The sequence below is a fragment of the Ziziphus jujuba genome, chromosome 3 (assembly GCF_031755915.1).
Source record: "Ziziphus jujuba cultivar Dongzao chromosome 3, ASM3175591v1".
Classification (NCBI taxonomy): domain Eukaryota; kingdom Viridiplantae; phylum Streptophyta; class Magnoliopsida; order Rosales; family Rhamnaceae; genus Ziziphus; species Ziziphus jujuba.
In genome coordinates, this window is record NC_083381.1 from 15,128,482 (window position 1) to 15,147,559 (window position 19,078).

General features: G+C 32.6%; 1 protein-coding gene and 1 pseudogene across 1 annotated transcript; both read left to right on the forward strand.

The window, feature by feature from the left end:
• The first annotated feature begins 4,045 nt into the window (after positions 1–4,045).
• Positions 4,046–5,487, forward strand: LOC107422406 (uncharacterized). The gene is made up of 2 exons (XM_048476727.2): positions 4,046–4,174; positions 4,576–5,487. The coding sequence occupies exon 2, from the start codon at positions 4,587–4,589 to the stop codon at positions 5,307–5,309; it is 723 nt and encodes a 240-aa protein (XP_048332684.1). The 5' UTR covers positions 4,046–4,174; positions 4,576–4,586; the 3' UTR covers positions 5,310–5,487.
• Positions 5,488–9,756: 4,269 nt separating this feature from the next.
• Positions 9,757–18,277, forward strand: LOC107422407 (ribosomal RNA small subunit methyltransferase-like; annotated as a pseudogene).
• Positions 18,278–19,078: the final 801 nt, after the last annotated feature.

Below are 19,078 nucleotides of genomic sequence, written 5' to 3' on the forward strand. Positions count from 1 at the left end.
CATGATGACTAGTTTGTGGGTGTAAGTTTTAATAGAGTTTGAGCTACAACATTAATTGTGATGTCAGTGTAATTGTTGTTATCAGTGGAGTTGTTGTTGGAAGATGTTTTTGAATTTGTGGAAAAAGAATCTGCCATGGAAACAATGGGAAGAAAATGGTTTAGTTGTGTTTTACTCATTGGAGTTTTCAAGGCTCTGATACCATGTAAAAGGAGCAGAGTATGCAAGGAAAGAAGTTGAACTGATATTTTCATTTATGAATTCAATATATATATATATATACACAATAGGCATGACAGTTTACATGGAAAGAAAAGTACAATCTCATAATTATAGAAAATTAATACTGTACATGGAAATGATTGATATACAGCTAATATTATATTAATAAAGAAATTAACACTGATACAATTATGCAGTAGACTCCAAACTATCCTTAATAATTCCAATTGTAAAGCAAGAGCACTTTCAACTAACAAAATTGACAAAACCATCATGTATCATCTCATTAATTTCATCTTGACCAGGTAGCCCATTCAAGATGACTAAAATTTCCCTAATGGAAATTTGATAAAATAGAAACAACCTTAAACACCAGATCAGCAAAATTTCCATTCATATCATCTTTAAGAGGTGGAAAAAAAAGACACCGTCTTCCATATAGCCTTAGCTTTTGGACAAGCCTAGAGAGGCTGCAATACAGTCTCAACACCACTCTTACACAAGCAGCAAATAATATTACTACAAATGTTTCGATGAGCTAGATTAGCATAACAAGGCAATCCATCATTACAAGCTCTCCAAAGAAATATTTTAATTTTATTTGGAATTTTAAAATTCCAAACAGCCTTTCACCAATTCATATTTTCAAAATTACTAGGATCACGTAGAGAAGCACCAATACCCATCTGAAAATCACTTGATAACCTGAATTCACCGAATAATGTCCATCATTAGTAAAATTCCAAGCCATCTTCCTGATCAACACCACCAGTAGGACACTCTGAATAGCCTCAACCTCCTCGACTTAAAACAACTGATGAAGCTTTGTAAGATTCCAATCCATCAAAGGAGAAATGAAATCCTTCGGTGTTTTTAATAATTGATAGTAGTTGTTGGATCTAAATTAACTTTCACTGTTTTTTTTTTTTTCAATTTATTAGATTAATTAGTAAATTGGTTTTTTTTTTTTTTCTTTTTCCGATATTGGGGGTGGGGGTTGATTAATAAATTGATTATAAAGTTTTTTAGGTTTTTAAATTTATTGTGAGAATTATATGTATATTTGGTGGATATAGATGGAGTTTTTTTTGTTTGTCCATTACGTGAATTTATTCCATTCAAGTAAAAAATCGCTCACTCGTCATGCGATATCAGTTGTTTCTTTTTGCGTCTAGGATGGACGATGATCCACATTGACTTTCCTTCGCCATTCAAGATGATGTTTGTAACCCTTGCTCTTAGTGAATGAGAGCACTTTATTATTATTATTATTTTTTTAAAAAAAGTGTAAATAACTTACTGTTCAAAAGTTTGGAGCAATTTAATTTTTGTATGAGTATCATTTATGATATATGCAAATCATAATTTATTACTAAATAATTGCAATTTAATGATCAAATTGAATTTTTCAGATATATATAATAGAAAATAAAAATAAAAATCTGTAAGCTATATAAGAAAATATAATGTAACGTATATTATACATGAACAACTTAAATTATTTGAGTCTACATTATACACTGTAAAATTTTTATATGAATAGTTTTTAAATATAAAAAATCATTTGGCTATAACTTAGGTGATTATTATTATATATTTATTTAATATAATTAAATATTTCTATTTAATAAATTAAATGTGTTATTTTAGATCGTAATATTTTAAGATTTATTATTTTATTTTATTTTGTTAATTTGAAACAGTAGAGTGTTAAGGGTGTTAATTATAATATTCATACTCTTATAAAGCTGAAGGGTATATTTGCCTTTTCACTAGGCCACTCGAGGGAGAGAAAGTAACTTTAGTTGGATTTGGATGTTAAATGTGAGTGGTATATATGATTAGGACCTTGGGTCCACATCCCACCCACGACCAAGACCTATAGTATAGATTGTAGGGTGGCATTAATGCTGTCAAAATGAGTCTCATCCGCAGGCCTAGCCAGTGTATCCTGAACTTTCATTTTGAAATTCAGCATTCGTATTCCTACGCTTGTCTAAATTTCGTCTTTCTAGGTTTGTCAATAGAAAACCACTCTGATACCGACTAATGCGGTCTAAGTTGTTTCGACAAGATTCATGAAGAAAGAAGAGAAAGGAGTCGAGAGATACTTCATTCCATAAAGACTTTACATGAACTTTTGCAGTTACATACATAGGAAACAAAAACCACCTACAATTAAGGGAAACATTGACCATTGAGAAAACCATAGCTGTATGTATAAATATTAGGAAGCATAAAAAAATATTCTATATGGATTAGGGAAAAAAAAAAAAAATCAGTTTTCTTTTTTAAATATAAGTTTTTATAATTATTTTAAGTAGAAAAACTAAAAGATTTATGGATACTTTCTTAATTATATATTAACATCTCATATGCTTATTAAAAAAAATACCTTATCTTTTACTACACCTTTTTATATTGAAATATTTTTTTTTTATATTTAATTTTAAAGCAAATTTTTTATTATTTAATTTTAACGTTCATATTAAATCATTTATTATATAATTTTAACTATTTAATTTTATACTAATTTATTCATCATTTATTTTATTAACTTTAATTAATAAAGCAAACCTTCTTAATTATTTATTTTTTACAATTAAATACTGCCATTTTGTTTTTTTTTTCCCCCCACCTTTGTGTAGAAAGTGGCCGCTCGTGCTAGTGCGGTGGGATGCGGACCAAGGGTATTTGTCAGTTGATATTTTAAAAACGTGGAATGGCCGAGTCATAAGACCTAAAGACAATACCACCGACGTGGCTTAGCGGAAGAAATTCCAGTCTTTACATTGAGGGTCTGGAAGTTTCGAATGTTGATGAACTCCGTTATTGCTCCGATGGTCCCATACTGCATAGTACAGGACTATGGCCTGCTATCAAGAGGCATTCTTTTTTCAAAGAAAAAAAAAAAAAAAAAAAAAACCCAAAGACAATACCTCCGAGGCTCTGTTGTTCTTTCTCCCTTCCCTCAAAGTATCATTTTAATTGTCTTCTGCATATTTTCATCTAGATTTTGCTTGCTGAAAAGAGCAAAAAGGAAGAGTAAAGAGAAGCTGTATATATATATATATATATATATGGAGATACCAATCCCCAGCAAGTTGAAGAAGCTGTGGGATGTATGGGATCTTCGTATGTGTATCCTAATAAGCCTCTTTCTACAGGTATTTCTACTTCTCTTTGCTCCCTTCAGGCAAAAAAGCAGATCCACATCTGTTATAATCTTAATCTGGTTGGCTTATTTGATGGCCGACTGGATTGCAGCTGTTGCTATCGGGCTAATCACCAAATCCCAGACCGAGCACTTTCTTGATCCCCACTCAGAAAACCTAGATCTTTTCGCATTTTGGGCCTCCTTTCTTTTGATACATGTCGGCGGTCCCGACAGCATTACCTCTTTCTCTATCGAAGATAACGAATTATGGCTCAGGCACTTGTTTAGTCTCATTTTACAGGTTACAGCTGTTGCTTATAGCTTCTTCCTGACAATTCCCAAAAACAAACTACAGTTGCCCACTGCCCTCGTGTTCTTTGTGGGAATTATCAAGTCCTCTGAGAGAACGGCCGCTCTATATGTTGCAAGTTTGGACCGTTTTGGGTCTACTGTGTTGCCGGACCCAAATCCCGGCCCTGACTACAGAGATGCTGTTGCAACATATGCTTCAATGGGGTTGATGGATCAAGAAGCAGGAGAGAGGACGAAAACGGAAGACGCTGTGAATACTTATTTTAACGATGAGACAAACCTCCTGCACGAAGCATACTTCCAATTCGAAACCTTCAAGGGACTCATTGTTCGGTTCCTTGTCAGCTCCAAAGAGCGAGAATCAAGCCGGACTAAATTTCTCAAGTCTTCTGCAGCCAATGCTTTTAATATAGTTGAATACGAGCTGAGCTTCATGTACGAACTTCTCCATACCAAAGTTGTCATGATGCATTGCATATTTGGGTATGTCCTCAGGGTTACAAGTCTCTGTTTCCTAATCGGTGCCCTGATATCGTTTTCTTTTTGTTCGTTAAATGATCCCGAGTTTGCTAAGATTAGTATCTATCTTTCTTATGCCTTGCTTGTGATAGCTATTTTCCTAGACATTGTTTCTGGCTTCAAGCTCATTTTCTCTAAATGGACACTCATTTTCCTAAAGGATGGATGGATAAAATATCGTATTCCTAATGAAATTTTTGGGTCTTTGGCAAGAAGAAAATGGTCAAGGTCGATTTCCCAGTATAATATAGTAAGATCTTGTCTAGTTGAACGTCCAAAATGGCTATACAAGATTGTTAGCTATATTCACCTCAAGGGAGTTCTAGAGACAATGAAGATCTTGATGAATTCTTCTTCTGTGACAGTTACAGAGGATATGAAAACCTTTATTTTCAATGAGCTGAAAAGAAAATCTCAAACAGCTAGCACTTTAACCGACGCCATTGAAGCATGTTCGCAAAGAGGCGAGTGGGCTCTCTTACGTACTTCTAGCTATATCAAACTAAAATGGAGTATCGGAGAGTTTCAATACGCAGAAAGTCTTCTCCTCTGGCACTTAGCAACTGAACTCTGTTACAGCACCATTAAGGAAAAAGACAGCAACGAAAGAACAATTTGCAAGCATCTTTCCGATTATATGTTCTATCTTCTGGTTGCGAAGCCGACTATGCTGGCACCGGTTCTTGGAAACTGGCAAGTGGTTTCACAAGACACGTATGCAGAGGCTAAGAGATTTTTCAATGAACTCTCAGTATCAGATGAGAGACAAGCATGTGAAATGCTTATTTCTGTAGAAACCAAGTTTAGAGCTACCGCTGTGAAGGGAATTAGAAGCAAATCTGTACTGTTTGATGCTTGTGTTCTTGCACATCAGCTTCAAAAAATGGAGGAACCAAGGTGGAAGGTGATGGTGCTGGTGTGGGCAGAGCTGCTTTGCTACGCCGCCATTCATTGTAGGCCGATTGTACATGCTCAGCAACCAAGCAGGGGTGGAGAGTTTCTGACTTTCACTTGGTTGCTGATGAATCATTTCGGATTGGGAACTCAGTTCTATAAGCAAGAACAGCAAGCTGGGAGAAAGTTTATGCCTGTCATGTAAATCAATTAGGTAGGTTTTTTTTTTTTTTTTTTAAATAGTAAAATTTAGCAGGGTTATCCTTAGTTAACTTCTTATTTTTTTTTATTTTTTATTTTTTATTTTTTATGTTTTTGTTTTAGTTTTTTTATCATAACTTTATATGCATCTTTTTAAATATCAATATTGTTATATGGTATTATTATTTGTTACTATTAATGATAATCACTAATTCAACTTGCTGCTAAAAAGTAAAACATGAGGTGTTAAAATTTTCTCTGTATAATTTAGATATACTAGGTACACTTCTCATAGAATTTTTCAAGATATATTTTGTTAGAATATTTTGAAATTAAATTAAAGATTCCACATTATAGGGAAAAACTCCATGAAAAAAATATTAATGATTTATATAAATTGCTTAATGGTAAATTTTCAAATAAATGTACCACATAACTAGTAATCGTATTATGCATAAAAAAGTAGCTACTGCACCCTTTTCTCGAATCATATAGGCCTATTATTTCATAGACTAATAAGATTATTACATGAATTGTAATTACAATTGGAACGATTTAAAAATATATAAGGCCTCATTTAATAACAAATTCATTTATTTATTCGTTTTTGCTTGTATGTAGGTTTTTTATTTTGACAGTTTGTTACTGTTAGTCGATGATAGTTAAAGTTTGTTAGACATATTAATTAAGTATAAATGTAAAAGAAGAAAAAACCAAAAATAAAAAACCTAATACAATTTTAAATTGTGCTTCATTTTCTATTTATATTTTTTTCTTTTTATATTTATAGTTAATAAAGATGTTTAACTACCATTAACTAACATTAATAAATTTTTGAAATAAATAAATTACACACAATTTAGAAGAGAAAAAAACAAAAACAAAAAATAAAAAATGAACTTGTTATCAAAGGAGGCATTTAGATAGTTTTGAAGAGGTGGATTGTATATACGGTGGAAGGATACAACATACCTTAAAAGAGTCTTAGTAGAGCCTTGCTATTTATTTTTATTGGTGATGATCACCATCTTATGTGGTAAATCTTAATTAAATTATGTAATTATATTATTTTTTATACTAAAATTCTAAAAATGAACCATTTAATAGTAACCATTTAAATTGCTATGTAATATATAGGTCTTATTGGTGTTCATTCACCAGTAATGATAAATAATATTTTTCTATTTTAAATGGTTATGTTTTGAAAAATTGTTGTGTGGATAATTAGTAAGTACAATATTTTAATTCTTCAAAACAAAGATTTTAAGTGAATAAATGCAATATTTAAGAGACAGTTCTTGATGCGAATCCGCCCGAACTTGTACAATCGATGATTCGCTGGGGTGTTGATCCGATACGGATGAAAACCAGACCGATCACTAGGGCTCAAACTAAGAGGTTTAGGGACAACCTTGCTGCCTTTATTCAGGGAGTAATTCGTACTCAATAAGGCTTGTCCATACCTGAAGATCCAAGATCTGTTTTGAGTATGCAAGTGATGGAAGTCGATACGAATTCGGGTAGCGATTTTGGTGCATTTATGAAGTCCGGATAGCATGAAATGGTTCCAATGCTTCATGAATTCAATACATATGTCTAAAAGGTCATGGAATCAAGTCAAGGCAGCTTCAAAGGCATCCAAAAAGAGGCTGTGCACACAACATGACAATTTGGCTGGTTTTGCTGTATTACCCGCTGACTTTACTATATTTTGCTGAGTTGGTTTTTTCTCTTTCCTCCAAGCAAGGGCAATGTGTGGGAATCCATAATAATATTCTTTGGCATTCTACAAAGCATATAGAAGCTGATTTGGAGCTCAAATTGGTCAAAAATTGATCAAAGTCAACTTAGTCAAAAAATTAGTATTTTAGTTTCCTAATTTGATTTCTACTTTTTGTTTTAAGAAATTACCTTTACTTTTGGTTTTTATTTATTTATTTTCCAGACAAATTGATTTAGGAAAGTTAATATTTTATTATTTTAGTTGTAAATTAATTAATTCCCAAATAAAGAAATTAATTAATTAGAAATTAGACTTAGGAAAATAGTGAAATTCGACCACCATGATGTTTCCTAATGTTGGCCAGTTTTTGGCCTAGATTTTTAGGGTTTTATTTATGACGTTGTAGCCTATTTAAAGGCTTATTTCTCAATAAGAATACAGCTTGAATTTTATACAGAAAATTATTTGTGAGATTGAATTCTCTTTATCCTTTTAAACACCTAAAACAGCATTAGTGAATTAGTGTTTTAGGTTGACTTATCAATAGGTCTTCCATCATCTATTGTGGCATTTTCATTATATATCAAGGTTTCTAATAACAGGTTGGTTAGGGATCAAGGTGACCATTAGAACTTAAATATAATTAGATCCGGACTAATATAATACGGGTTTAGATGCAGGTCGTCCTAAGTTCGTATCAGTTCTCATATAGAAATCTATAAGTAGGACTTAAGAACCAATCACTACAAATTAAATTAAGTTAAGATAACTCAAGTTGAAATTCTCAATAGAATAAAGCTTCTTTTTCCAACTTTCAATCAATTTATTTTGGTTGAATAATTTCTGACAATTTTTTTTTTTTATGAGTAGTTTTATTTTGAATGTTAAATATTAATATTTTACTAAGTACTAGATTATAATTAATTAATTTATAATATATTTAATATAATATATGAAATTATAATACATATCTTTATTTGAAACTATATGCTTTTTTTTTTTTCTTTTGCAAGAATTGAAGATATATTTTAAATTTGAAATAGAGTAGAAGAGACACTTTGGAAAAGAAAATGCTATTTATATTTCTTACATTAGAAAAATTCATACAAATTAAAGCTTAGAAAATTTCTAGTTGCACTATCAAACAAACTCTATACAGTTTTATTATGAATTTATATTTTTATCCCTATTTAAAATTATAATTAAAGATATTTACTAATTAAACATATTTATATTCAGAAATATAGGATTGAACATTTTAAATGTATTTAGAAATATATGATTGAACATATTAAATATATTTAGAAGTATGTGATCTAACAGTTTTACATAAATGTGTGTAAAAGTATATGACTAAACATATCAAATGCATTCAAAAGTGTGCGATTGAATATTTTCAGATATGAACATCTCAAAAATGCTTAGAAATATATAATTGAACATCTTAAATGTATTCAGATGTATACAACCAAACATTTTCAAAAACATTTATAATTTTGAGATCGAATGCTCCAATGAATACAAAAGAAAATTTTATAGAATTTTCATGATTATCAATTTCGACAAAAAAACGTTGTGAAGAGTTTTCGTGAAGTTGTATTTGATTTGTGAAAAATATATATATATATATATATATATTTTTTGACTTAGTTAAAACTTTATGAATTATGGATACTTTAGATATTAAAAATATTGTATAAAATTATTTTATATTTTTTATATATTTAAATAGTAATGTAAAAAACAATATAGTTTGGAGTTTTTTTAAAATTATGAAAAGAACTCCTCTAAAGTTTAACATGAAGTTTAACAGATAAATTAAGATAGATCCGTTTAAAATGATAAATAAAACTAATAATAAAGAATTTATGAACATTTTTAATTAAATTAAAAAAATTTACAAAGACATATATTTACATGTCTGATGCTTGGTGCTCAAGGTATATGCCCAAAGTAGTAGAGTCGAAAAACCAAACCATGCCAAAACGAACTGAGTGCTAGAGCTAAACCCACCGACGATGTTTGATAAGAGTCCTTCTCAACTTCTCCGTCTATTTTTCCATTCGAATTGTTCCACCATTTTTCCATCATTATATGTGTGTTTACTGAGAAAATCTTGTGCCATGAGCATAATTTAATTCCCTCTGTCAAGTAGACACTTTTTTCATTTGCATTTTGTTTATATTGATGGATAACAACAAGTAATTCGATGCATTATTGTAAGTTCGACTCTAATTGTAATATTGGAAAATTTTGGTTTAACTGAGGGTGAAGCCCTATGTTTTGTTTATTTGAGTTTCTTGGTTACTCTGTTTGATCTTCTCCTTGTTCTGCCCAATTTTTTTTAAAAATAAATTTAGGGATTATAAGTACATTGTCACTTAGGAATTCTGGTTCTTCATGGGTCACATATTGAAAATTTGCATGTTTTATTGATTCATTTGGTATTAAAAAAGTTTTAGGTGCATGAAGAATTCCAAATGTTTTCCTCATAATTTGAAGATTTTCGTAGATATTTGTGAAGATTATAATGATTCATAAAATTATTATTAGTATTATTTTATTATTATAAACAAGCTTGTCGAGAATTTAATCTTCAAAATTACTTTGATTACTTCTTTGTATTGCTAATTTTGCATTTTGGGTCAGTATTTATATTTTGTTTACATAAAATATACTCTACCTCTGTCGTACATAATTTTCATTTGTCTCTTTGTTTCTTAGCACAATGGCAGGAGGGAAGGCAAAAAAGGAGAAGGCCAAGCCAGCAGGACATGCACCTTACTGAGGAGGCATATTTTTACACATACTAAAGAACCCCAAGATGGTGGACACCATTGTCCAGAAATCTAGGATCAAGAGCACTAATACCATTCTTGAGATAGGACCTGGTACAGGAATTCTCACCAAAAAGCTTTTAGGAGTTGGCAAGTTGGTCATCACCATTGAGATTAACCTTCGTGTGGTCCTTGAGTTGAAAAGACACTTTCAGGGAACTCCTCTTTCTCACCGTATGAATGTATGCCTTCTCAAGCCCTTAATCTTACACACTACAATTACCTTGTTTTGATTAGACATGGCTTCAATAGTATTTTGTTGGTTTTTAGAGAGTTAAAACACAGAAAAATGGTGGAAAACCAAAGAAAAACAGCTCTGAATATTTAAAATTGGTGCAACAAAAACAGCCATCTATTTCATTCATCTGATAGCATAATATACATGAGTAAACATTTTTCAACAATGATTTTCACCTAATCCCAGCAAAAACTGCAGCAACCATGTTGCCCTATGCTAAGCCATATCTTGGCTACCTAATAACTAGATATTTATCAAAAGACATAGTTACAAACCCAGCAAGATAGTTACATAAACAGCATCAAACTCAAAGTAAATAACCATAAAATTAAGGGATATTGGCAGCCAAGCACCCCGAACTTTATCGAGGTTGACACATTACATCCTAAACTTTTTTTTCTGGCATTTTACACCCCAAACTTTCTTCTTACTTGCACCATTGGTTCGTTTGTTAAAAATGCATAACGGAATGATCAGGTGCCTTGCACGTGCTCATTAAATGAGGGTAAATCATGTAATTTTACTGTTCTCAATTTAGAAATTAGGGTTCCATTCGAGTTCGGGATTGTTTGATATTACTGAGAGTGGTGGTTTGGAAGATGAAGAAGAAGAAGGGGAAAAAAAAAAAAAAGAAGGGATTTTGGGTTTGAAAGAGCACGGGGGAGTGAAAAAGATGAGGAATGGAAGAGAACATATATGGATGTGGAAGGATGAAGAAGAAAAAGAAGAAGAAGAAGAAGAAGAAGGGGTTTTCGGAATGAAGTTCTCTCTCTCTCCTCTTTCTCTGTCTCTGTCATCTTTTTTTTTTTTTTTGGTGTACTCTCTCTGTCTTTCCCTTTTCTTTGTATCTGTCCTTTTTTTTTTTTTTTTTTGGTGTATTCTATCTTTCTCTGTAACTCTCTCTGTCTTTATCTCTCTCTCCTTTTTCTTCATCTCTATCCTTTTTTTTTTTTTTAGGTGTACTCTCTCTTTCTTTGTAAATCTCTTTATCTATCTCCTCTCTCTCTATCTCTCCTCTTTCTCTGTCTTTGTCCTCCTTTTTTTTGTGTATTCTCTCTTTCTTTATAACTCTCTATGTTTGTCTCCTCTCTATCTAACTGATATTTTAGGAAAGCAAAACTCCATTTTAGCAATGGAGGAGCTTCTTTCTATCAATTTTTTCCAAATAACTTTAGATCTATCTATTTTTTCCATCAAATAACATTTCCTGCGTCTTTTTTCTTTTCTTTTCTTTTCCCTTTTTTCCCCTCAATTTTTTTCCTCCACATTTCCTAAGTTCCAAACAGAGTCTAAAAGTAGTAAAATTACATGATTTACCTTCGTTTGATAAGCACATGCAAAGCACCTGATCATTCCATTATGCATTTTTAACGAAGAACCAACGGTGAAAGCAAAAAGGAAGTTTGGGGTGCAAAATGCCAGGAAAAAAAGTTTAGGGTGCAATGTGTCAACCTCAATAAAGTTCGGGGTGCTTGGCTGCCAATATCTCTAAAATTAAACTACATGACAGTAGCAAAAGTATCACTCTCAACACTCCTCCTTGGCACTTTTGCTGAAAACACTAAACTTTTCTCTTAATATTTCAAATTTGTCTTTTGGCAAAGCTTTGGTGAAAATATCAGCAAGCTGGACCTCTAAACAATAATGAAACAGCTTCACTTCTCCATTTCTTTCAGCATCTCTCATGGCATGATACTTAACTAGAATATGTTTAGTTATTTAATGCTGAACTGGATTTTATGCAATACAAAGTAAAAACCATACAAATTGCAAATTGGTTATCACAAAAGATAACCCTTGCTTTCTTTTGCTTCTCATTCAAATAACCAGCAACTTTCTCAACCATAGAGCTTGATTTGAAACAGCTACAGCAGCAATATATTCAATTTTAGCTTGCTTTTTCGAATTCCATGAAAATGGACCTAAACCAAGTGAAAACAATTACCCTGAAGTACTTTTCATGTCATCCATGCTTCTAGCCCAAAATATGCACCAGCAATCCAAGGGCACATACCCAGACAGAAACTAAGTTCCCACTCACAACCTCACTATCTGTATAACCTTCCAACCTGTATTCTCCATGCTTAAAAACCAAAGTCCATAATCTGCAGTACTTCAAATATACCTCATCAGCATTTTTACTGCAGAGTAATGCATTTGCGTAGGTGAATGTACAAACTGGAAAGCAATATCACAGAGAACATAATATCAAGCCTAGAAGAATACAAATAAGCTCCCAATAAGACTTCTATAAGTTGAAATATCAACTTTAACATATCCATCTTCCTTCTCAAGCTTCAAATTTTGCATTATTGGAGTTGCAGCTAAATTGCACCTCTCCCAACCAAATTTCTTAAGGAAGTCAATGGCATATTTCTTCTGAAATAAGAAAATGCCATGATTGTACTCCCATACTTCAATACAAAGAAAATACTTCATCAAATCCATATCAAACATTTCAAAGGCTTTCTCCAACATAACCTTGAATTTTTGAATTTGATGGATATCACTTCTTATCACCAGCAAATCATCAACATATAGAGACATAACTAGCAAGCTTCCAATATTTCTAACATACAAAGTAGGTTCATTTTCACTCCTCTTAAACTCTTGCTTCACCAAGTAAGCATCAACTCTGCTGTACCAAGCTCTAGGTGCCTATTTAAGGCCATAAAAAACCTCGTGCAATCTTTAAACCTTATCTTCATTACCAGGAACAATAAAACCTTCAAGTTGTTGGACAAAAACCTCCTACTACAGTATTCCATTAAGAAAAGCTAATTTCACATCTAAATGAAGTACTTTCCAACCTTTTTGAGCCAGAATTGATAGTAGAAGCCTTATTGTCTCCATTCTTGCAACTGGTGCAAATGTATCTCTGAAATCAGTTCCTAGTGGTTGAACATAGAGGTGTACAAGGGTTGGGTTGGTCGGGTTGCAAGAAAAATAATAACTGACTCCACCAAGTCGGGTTGATCGGTTTCCACCTAATCCAGTCCGGTAACCCATCATAACCCGATCCAATCCAACCCAATAATAATTGGGTTGGGTTAGTTGGATAATCAAGTTGGACTGGTTATTATGATTCTGCTGAAACCTAACCTTTCAGTTTTGAGTTTTTAATAAACCTGATCAAACTTTTGCTTCCTAAAGCATTCACAAATGCATGTAACAGTTTATATCAAGGAAGTAACTAAAAGATCAAAAGTAAAAATATTTTATCAAAGCAATTGTAAAGTAAGAACAAAAGTGAAGAATTTCTGCCAAAACTAAGCTACACATCACTTCAAGATCCATTGAATTTGCAGTAAATAAAATGACAACTTGACAAGAGTAAATAGACAAAATAATAAATTTTTGAAAATTATACCAGAAGAAAAGGCTAAAGAAATTTTATTTCTATGAAGAAAAGACCGATGAAGGAGATGGTAGGAATCGTAAAGTCTTGATCTGAGATAGGGGAAGAAGATAAGGGTGACTGAAGGAGCCTCGATGGAGGCTGAGAGAAAAGCAAAGTCAATTTAAGGCATAGAAAAGGGGTTGAAAGTTTCAACTTGAAACACATGATTGTTTTAAAAAAAACCTTTTTTTTTTCAGCCCATGACAAATATTCATTTAAACTTTTACTCTTTTTGTTTTTTTTCAGCCCATAACAAAAGCCCATTTAAACTTATACTTTTTTATTTATTTTTTTTTACCCTACCTTCCTTTACATTTGTGTGTCAGTACTCAGTAATAGTGTGTACGTGTGTCCAGGTCAAAATTAACTACATGCGCTAGGATTATGCACCGGACAGGTTGGGTTTTAAAGGGTTTTAAATTTATAACCCAGAATCTGACCCGGTGGATACGGGTTGAAAAAAACCAACCCGCAACCCACCCACTTACATCTTTTTTTTCTATTTTTGGATTGGATCGAGTCGGGTCGGCCAGGATTTTTGGGTTTCCGGGTTTGTGGAACAGGCCTAGTTGAACATAACCTTTAACAACCAATAACATAACCTTTAACAACCAATCTTGTTTTATGTTTGTTCACAGAACCATCAACATTATACTTGGTTCTGAAAATCCATTTCACTTCAATTGCATTTTTATCTTCAGGCTTGCTCACTAATTCCCAAGTTTTGTTCCTTTCAATCATGTTCATTTCAGCTTGCATAACATCTCTCCATTCTTCTAACTGACTTGCTTCCTCAACTGTGGTAAGATCAATCAAAACCAAATTGCATCTGTCATACACTTCCATCAAAAGTCTTGTTCCTCTAATTCCAATATCATTTTCATCATCTAGAAGTAACTCCTCCTCAATTTCATATTGCGGAACCCCAACCTCATTGTTATTTGATTGACCCTCCTGCTTTGTCTAATCCTAAACAACAAATTCATCAATCAGAACATCTCTACATATTACAAGCTTGTTAGATTGCAAGTGATATACCCTATAACCTTTGGTTATATTATTATAACCAACAAGAATGCCAACATCAGCCTTTTTATCTAATTTATCTCTTTCATTACCCTTTTTATCTAATTTATCTCTTTTAACCTCTGGAACAAGCATGTAACATATGCTGCCAAAGATCCTCAAATGCTCCAGTGTTACTTTACCTCCAAACCACACTTCATATGGAGTTTTAGAATCAACAGTCTTAGTTAACAACATATTTAGCAAATACACAAAAGTATTCACTGTTTCAGCCCAAAACTTCTTTGGCATGTTCTTCTCAAACAATAAGCACTTGATCATCTCCATAATTGTTCTATTATTCTCTCATTGATACCATTCTAGTGTGGAGTGTAAGAAGTAGTGAATTGATGAATTACACCAACCTCCTTGCACAAACTTTCAATTTTTTTAGCTGTATACTCAGTTCGATTGTTAGATCTAACCACTTTGATACTCTTTTGGGCTTGATTCTCCACCATTGCCTTGAATTCTGAGAAAACAGCAGTCACATATGATTTTTTCTTTAAGAAATACACCGAAAACATCCTTGAAAAATCATCAATGGAGATGAGAAAATATCTGCTACCATTGAGAGAAGTCTCACTCATAGGACCACACACAACTCATAGGACTACACACATTAGTATGAATGAGCTGTAACTTCTCACTACTCTCCATGCACTACTAAAAGGAAATGGTAATTCTTCTGTTTACCAAATTGACATCTTTCACATACATTTTCAACTAATATTCACAATAAGCATGTCTTGAATTAGATATTGTGTGTGCATAAGCTTCAAAGAAGTATAGTTGTAATGACCAATACTTTAGCTCCTTGAGAATCATGAATTTTGTAGGATTTGCTAGAAAAATTCAAAGAATAGCCTTGTTCTAACATTTTTCCCACACTAAATAAGTTCTCACTAATTGCAGATACATAAAAAACATTTGAAATAATTTTAGTACCCGTTGGTGTGTGTACTATAACTTCTCCTTTGCCAAGAACATCAACAAATGCTCCATTCCCAATCTTCACTTTTGAAACAAAGCTTCTATCAAGGTGTTTGAACAGCTTCTTAGCATAGGTCATGTGATTTGTGCATCCTCTATCCATAAACCATGTTCCTTTACCATTGTTTGCCGCAAAACAAGTACTACAAACAATGCTTCTTCTCTTTGTTGTGTTTCTTCAGGAATTTGAGCTGAATTTGCTTGCTGAACTTACTCACCTTTCCTGTTACACACCTTTTCAACATGTCCAAACTACTTAAATGCTCTACATTGCACATGTGATTTAAACTAGCAAAATTTTGTTGTATGACCTTCCTTTTTACAATGATAGCAAGGTCCAAATCTCTTCTTTTCACCAACTCTACTAGAGATGACTACACCTTTGTCTTCATCCTTCTTTTTCACCATTTTGCTTCTTTAGAGTTGATGCAGCAACTTTCCACTTCTGCATAGCAAGCAAAGCACTCTCCACATTCTCATCCTTGTTATAGATTTCCTTTGCTCTGTGGCTTGAAGAGCATTAATAAGCTCAGATCATGAAATCTAACTTAAATCTCTAGATTCTTCCAAAGAAGAAACCTTAGCTTCAAACTTCTCTGGCAAAATAACTAGTACCTTCTCCATCACTCTTTTGTCTAGCAACTTCTTTCTAAAATTTGTTATCTGATTCATAACCTTAAGATGCCTATCAATAATCTCCTTCACAAGTTCTATGTACTTTATTTTTAAAGTTTTGAACTCTCTTCTAAGGTTCAAAACTTACATCTGCGTTGTTCTTGTACTTCTCTAAAACTCCTCCTTCAACTTATCCCACAACTCCTTGGCAGTAATGCAAGCCATAATCCTTGCAAAAATTGCCTCTGACATAGAAGAATGAATTGTTCATATGGCTTTGTATTTTTTTACAACCTCCTCACTGTGTTGCTTCATTTATGCCATGGTACGATTTACTCCCGGTGGTATTGGATCTTTCCCAGATTTTATGGCTTTCTATAGATCAAAAGCTTGCAAATAGGCTTTCATTTTAATGGACCACATGGCATAATTCTCATATGAAAATATTGGTGGAGATAAAGCAGAAAAATGACATGAAGCCATCTTTAAAGAAGCATACAACGGAGAACCTGTTTTCGTCTCTCAAAGTGTTCAACTTTTTCTCTCTCAACTCTTGTTTTTGTAGCTCACACTCTCTGAAATGTGAATGAACCTCTACCCTCCAAGATCAATGGAGCTTTGATACCGATTGTTGGTTTTTAGAGAGTTAAAACACAAAAAATTTGGAAAACCAGAGAAAATAGCTCCAGATATTTAAAACTGGTGCAACAAAACCAGCCATCTGTTTCATTCATTGATAGCATAATACACATGTGTAAAGACTTTTTCAATAGTGATTTTCACCTAATCCTATTAAAAACTGCAGCAACCATGTTGCCATATGCTAAGCCATGTCTTGGCTACCTAATTCATATATATTTGCAAGATAGTTACACAAACCAACATAAAACACAAAATAATCATAAAATTGAATTGTATGACAGCAGCAAAAGTGTCATTCTCAACATATTTCTATCAATAGATATTATTGATTTACTATTATAATTAAAATTACATGAGTTGTTGATAGCTCATGTGGTTGTGAATTTCAATGTTTCAAAGTAAGTTTCTGGTAGGGATTGTGATTTGAGTATTTGACTTATTATAGACCCAAATGCAAAGTAGTTACATCTCTCTGTCTTTTTTCCACAAGCCCCTTATTGATCCATTCCACCAAGCTACTTGACAATTATGATAATTGGGGAAAAGCCATCTTCTAGTTACCTGTAATCTACTTTGTTTTCTTGTTAATTATTGCCAATGATATGAAAACCAATTCCACCCCCTACCCCCAAAATAATAAAAAATTAATATTGCTCTCTTTCGCATTATGATTTCTGATAACAGGAGATGTTCTAAGACTGATCTTCCCTACTTTGATATATGTGTGGCGAACATCACTTAGCAAATCCCATCCTCCCTTACATTCAAGTTACTGAATCAACGATATTCATTCAGGTCCGCGATCATATCGTTCCAGAGGGAAATTGCAATGAAACTGATTGCTCAGCCTGGTGATAAAAAATATAGTCATCTTAGTGTGAACACAACTTCTGGCTCGAGTCTCATACCTTTTTAAAGTTGGAAGGAGCAATTTCCGTCCTCCTCCTAAGGTAAATTCATCTGTAGTTCGCATTGAACCAAGGAAACCACGCATTAAATTGAACCAAAAGGAGTGGGATAAATTTCTGCTAATTTGTTTCAACCGAAAGAACAGAACTCTTGGTTCAATTTTTAAGCAAGGGAGTGTCCTGTGTATGCTGGAGAGAAACTACAAAGACTGTGGAGTCATTAAATCTCTCACAACAAGTTTCATTGGTGGACAATGATATTTGAGATGGATGTTTGGGTACTTGGGGACCTTAATGAAGATCTGGTTGAGGATATGGATGATGACGATGATGGAGCAGATGATGAAATGGAGGTGGATGATGCATTTGGAAGGCCATCTGATTTCAGAAAAATGGTTTTGAGTGCATTGAAAGAGGGAGATTTTGAACAGAAGAGGCCTTCCAAGCTCTCATTACAAGAATTTTTATACCTTCTATCTTTGTTTGATAAGTCTGGCATGCACTTCTCTTTATTTTTTGTTGTCCAAAAACTAGTCAAATTTCAGTTTTAGAAAACAACCAAAACTTGCTAGCCTTTGATTATTAATTTGTCCATTAAAATGGTTTTAAGATTCTTTTATTTTTCTCTTTCAAGACCAGGTTCAAGCATAAGATTTCATCACCAAATTCAACCATACAAACTGTAAATTGAGTTGTGGTACTGAAACTATTTTGCTTTTGGTGGTTGGTTGCTGGTAATTTCTTCTGTCCTAATTACTGTGAGATATAATTTCGTGTTTTTCGTGAGAAAAATTGTGTCCAAACAAAACAAAAATCAAATTGTTTGAAGTTCTATTTGTGATCCAAATATGTTTATGATATATTACTTTATAAATAATTATGTGAGATTTTTAGTGAGTTTTTTGCTCTTTGTCACTAAAAGGTAATGGTTTGTAAAAGAGGGAAAGATAAAGAGTTACAAGCTTGTCCATTTGGCCAAGATCTCAAAAAGCTATCTTGAAAACACAAAACAAGAAATTTTGGATCATTGTTTGGGAAAAAAAAAAAACAAAAACAAAAACAAAAAATACATTATATTTTCTAACTAACTATTAAATTTTGTGCCCTTTTTAGTTTTTATTTATTGTTCTTATTAACGGAAATAGCATAGATGTTTCATCTAGTATAAGATTAAAAGAAAATGAATATAAATCAATATGATATTTCCAATATGAGATTATCATATCCGCAAGGGTAAATCAATAATATTTTAACATAGTCTATTAAACTTTTTTTTTTCTATCCCTTATGCCTCGTGATTCGAACCCGTGCAACTGTAGCGTAAGTAGACAATCAATTATTTAAAAGAAATA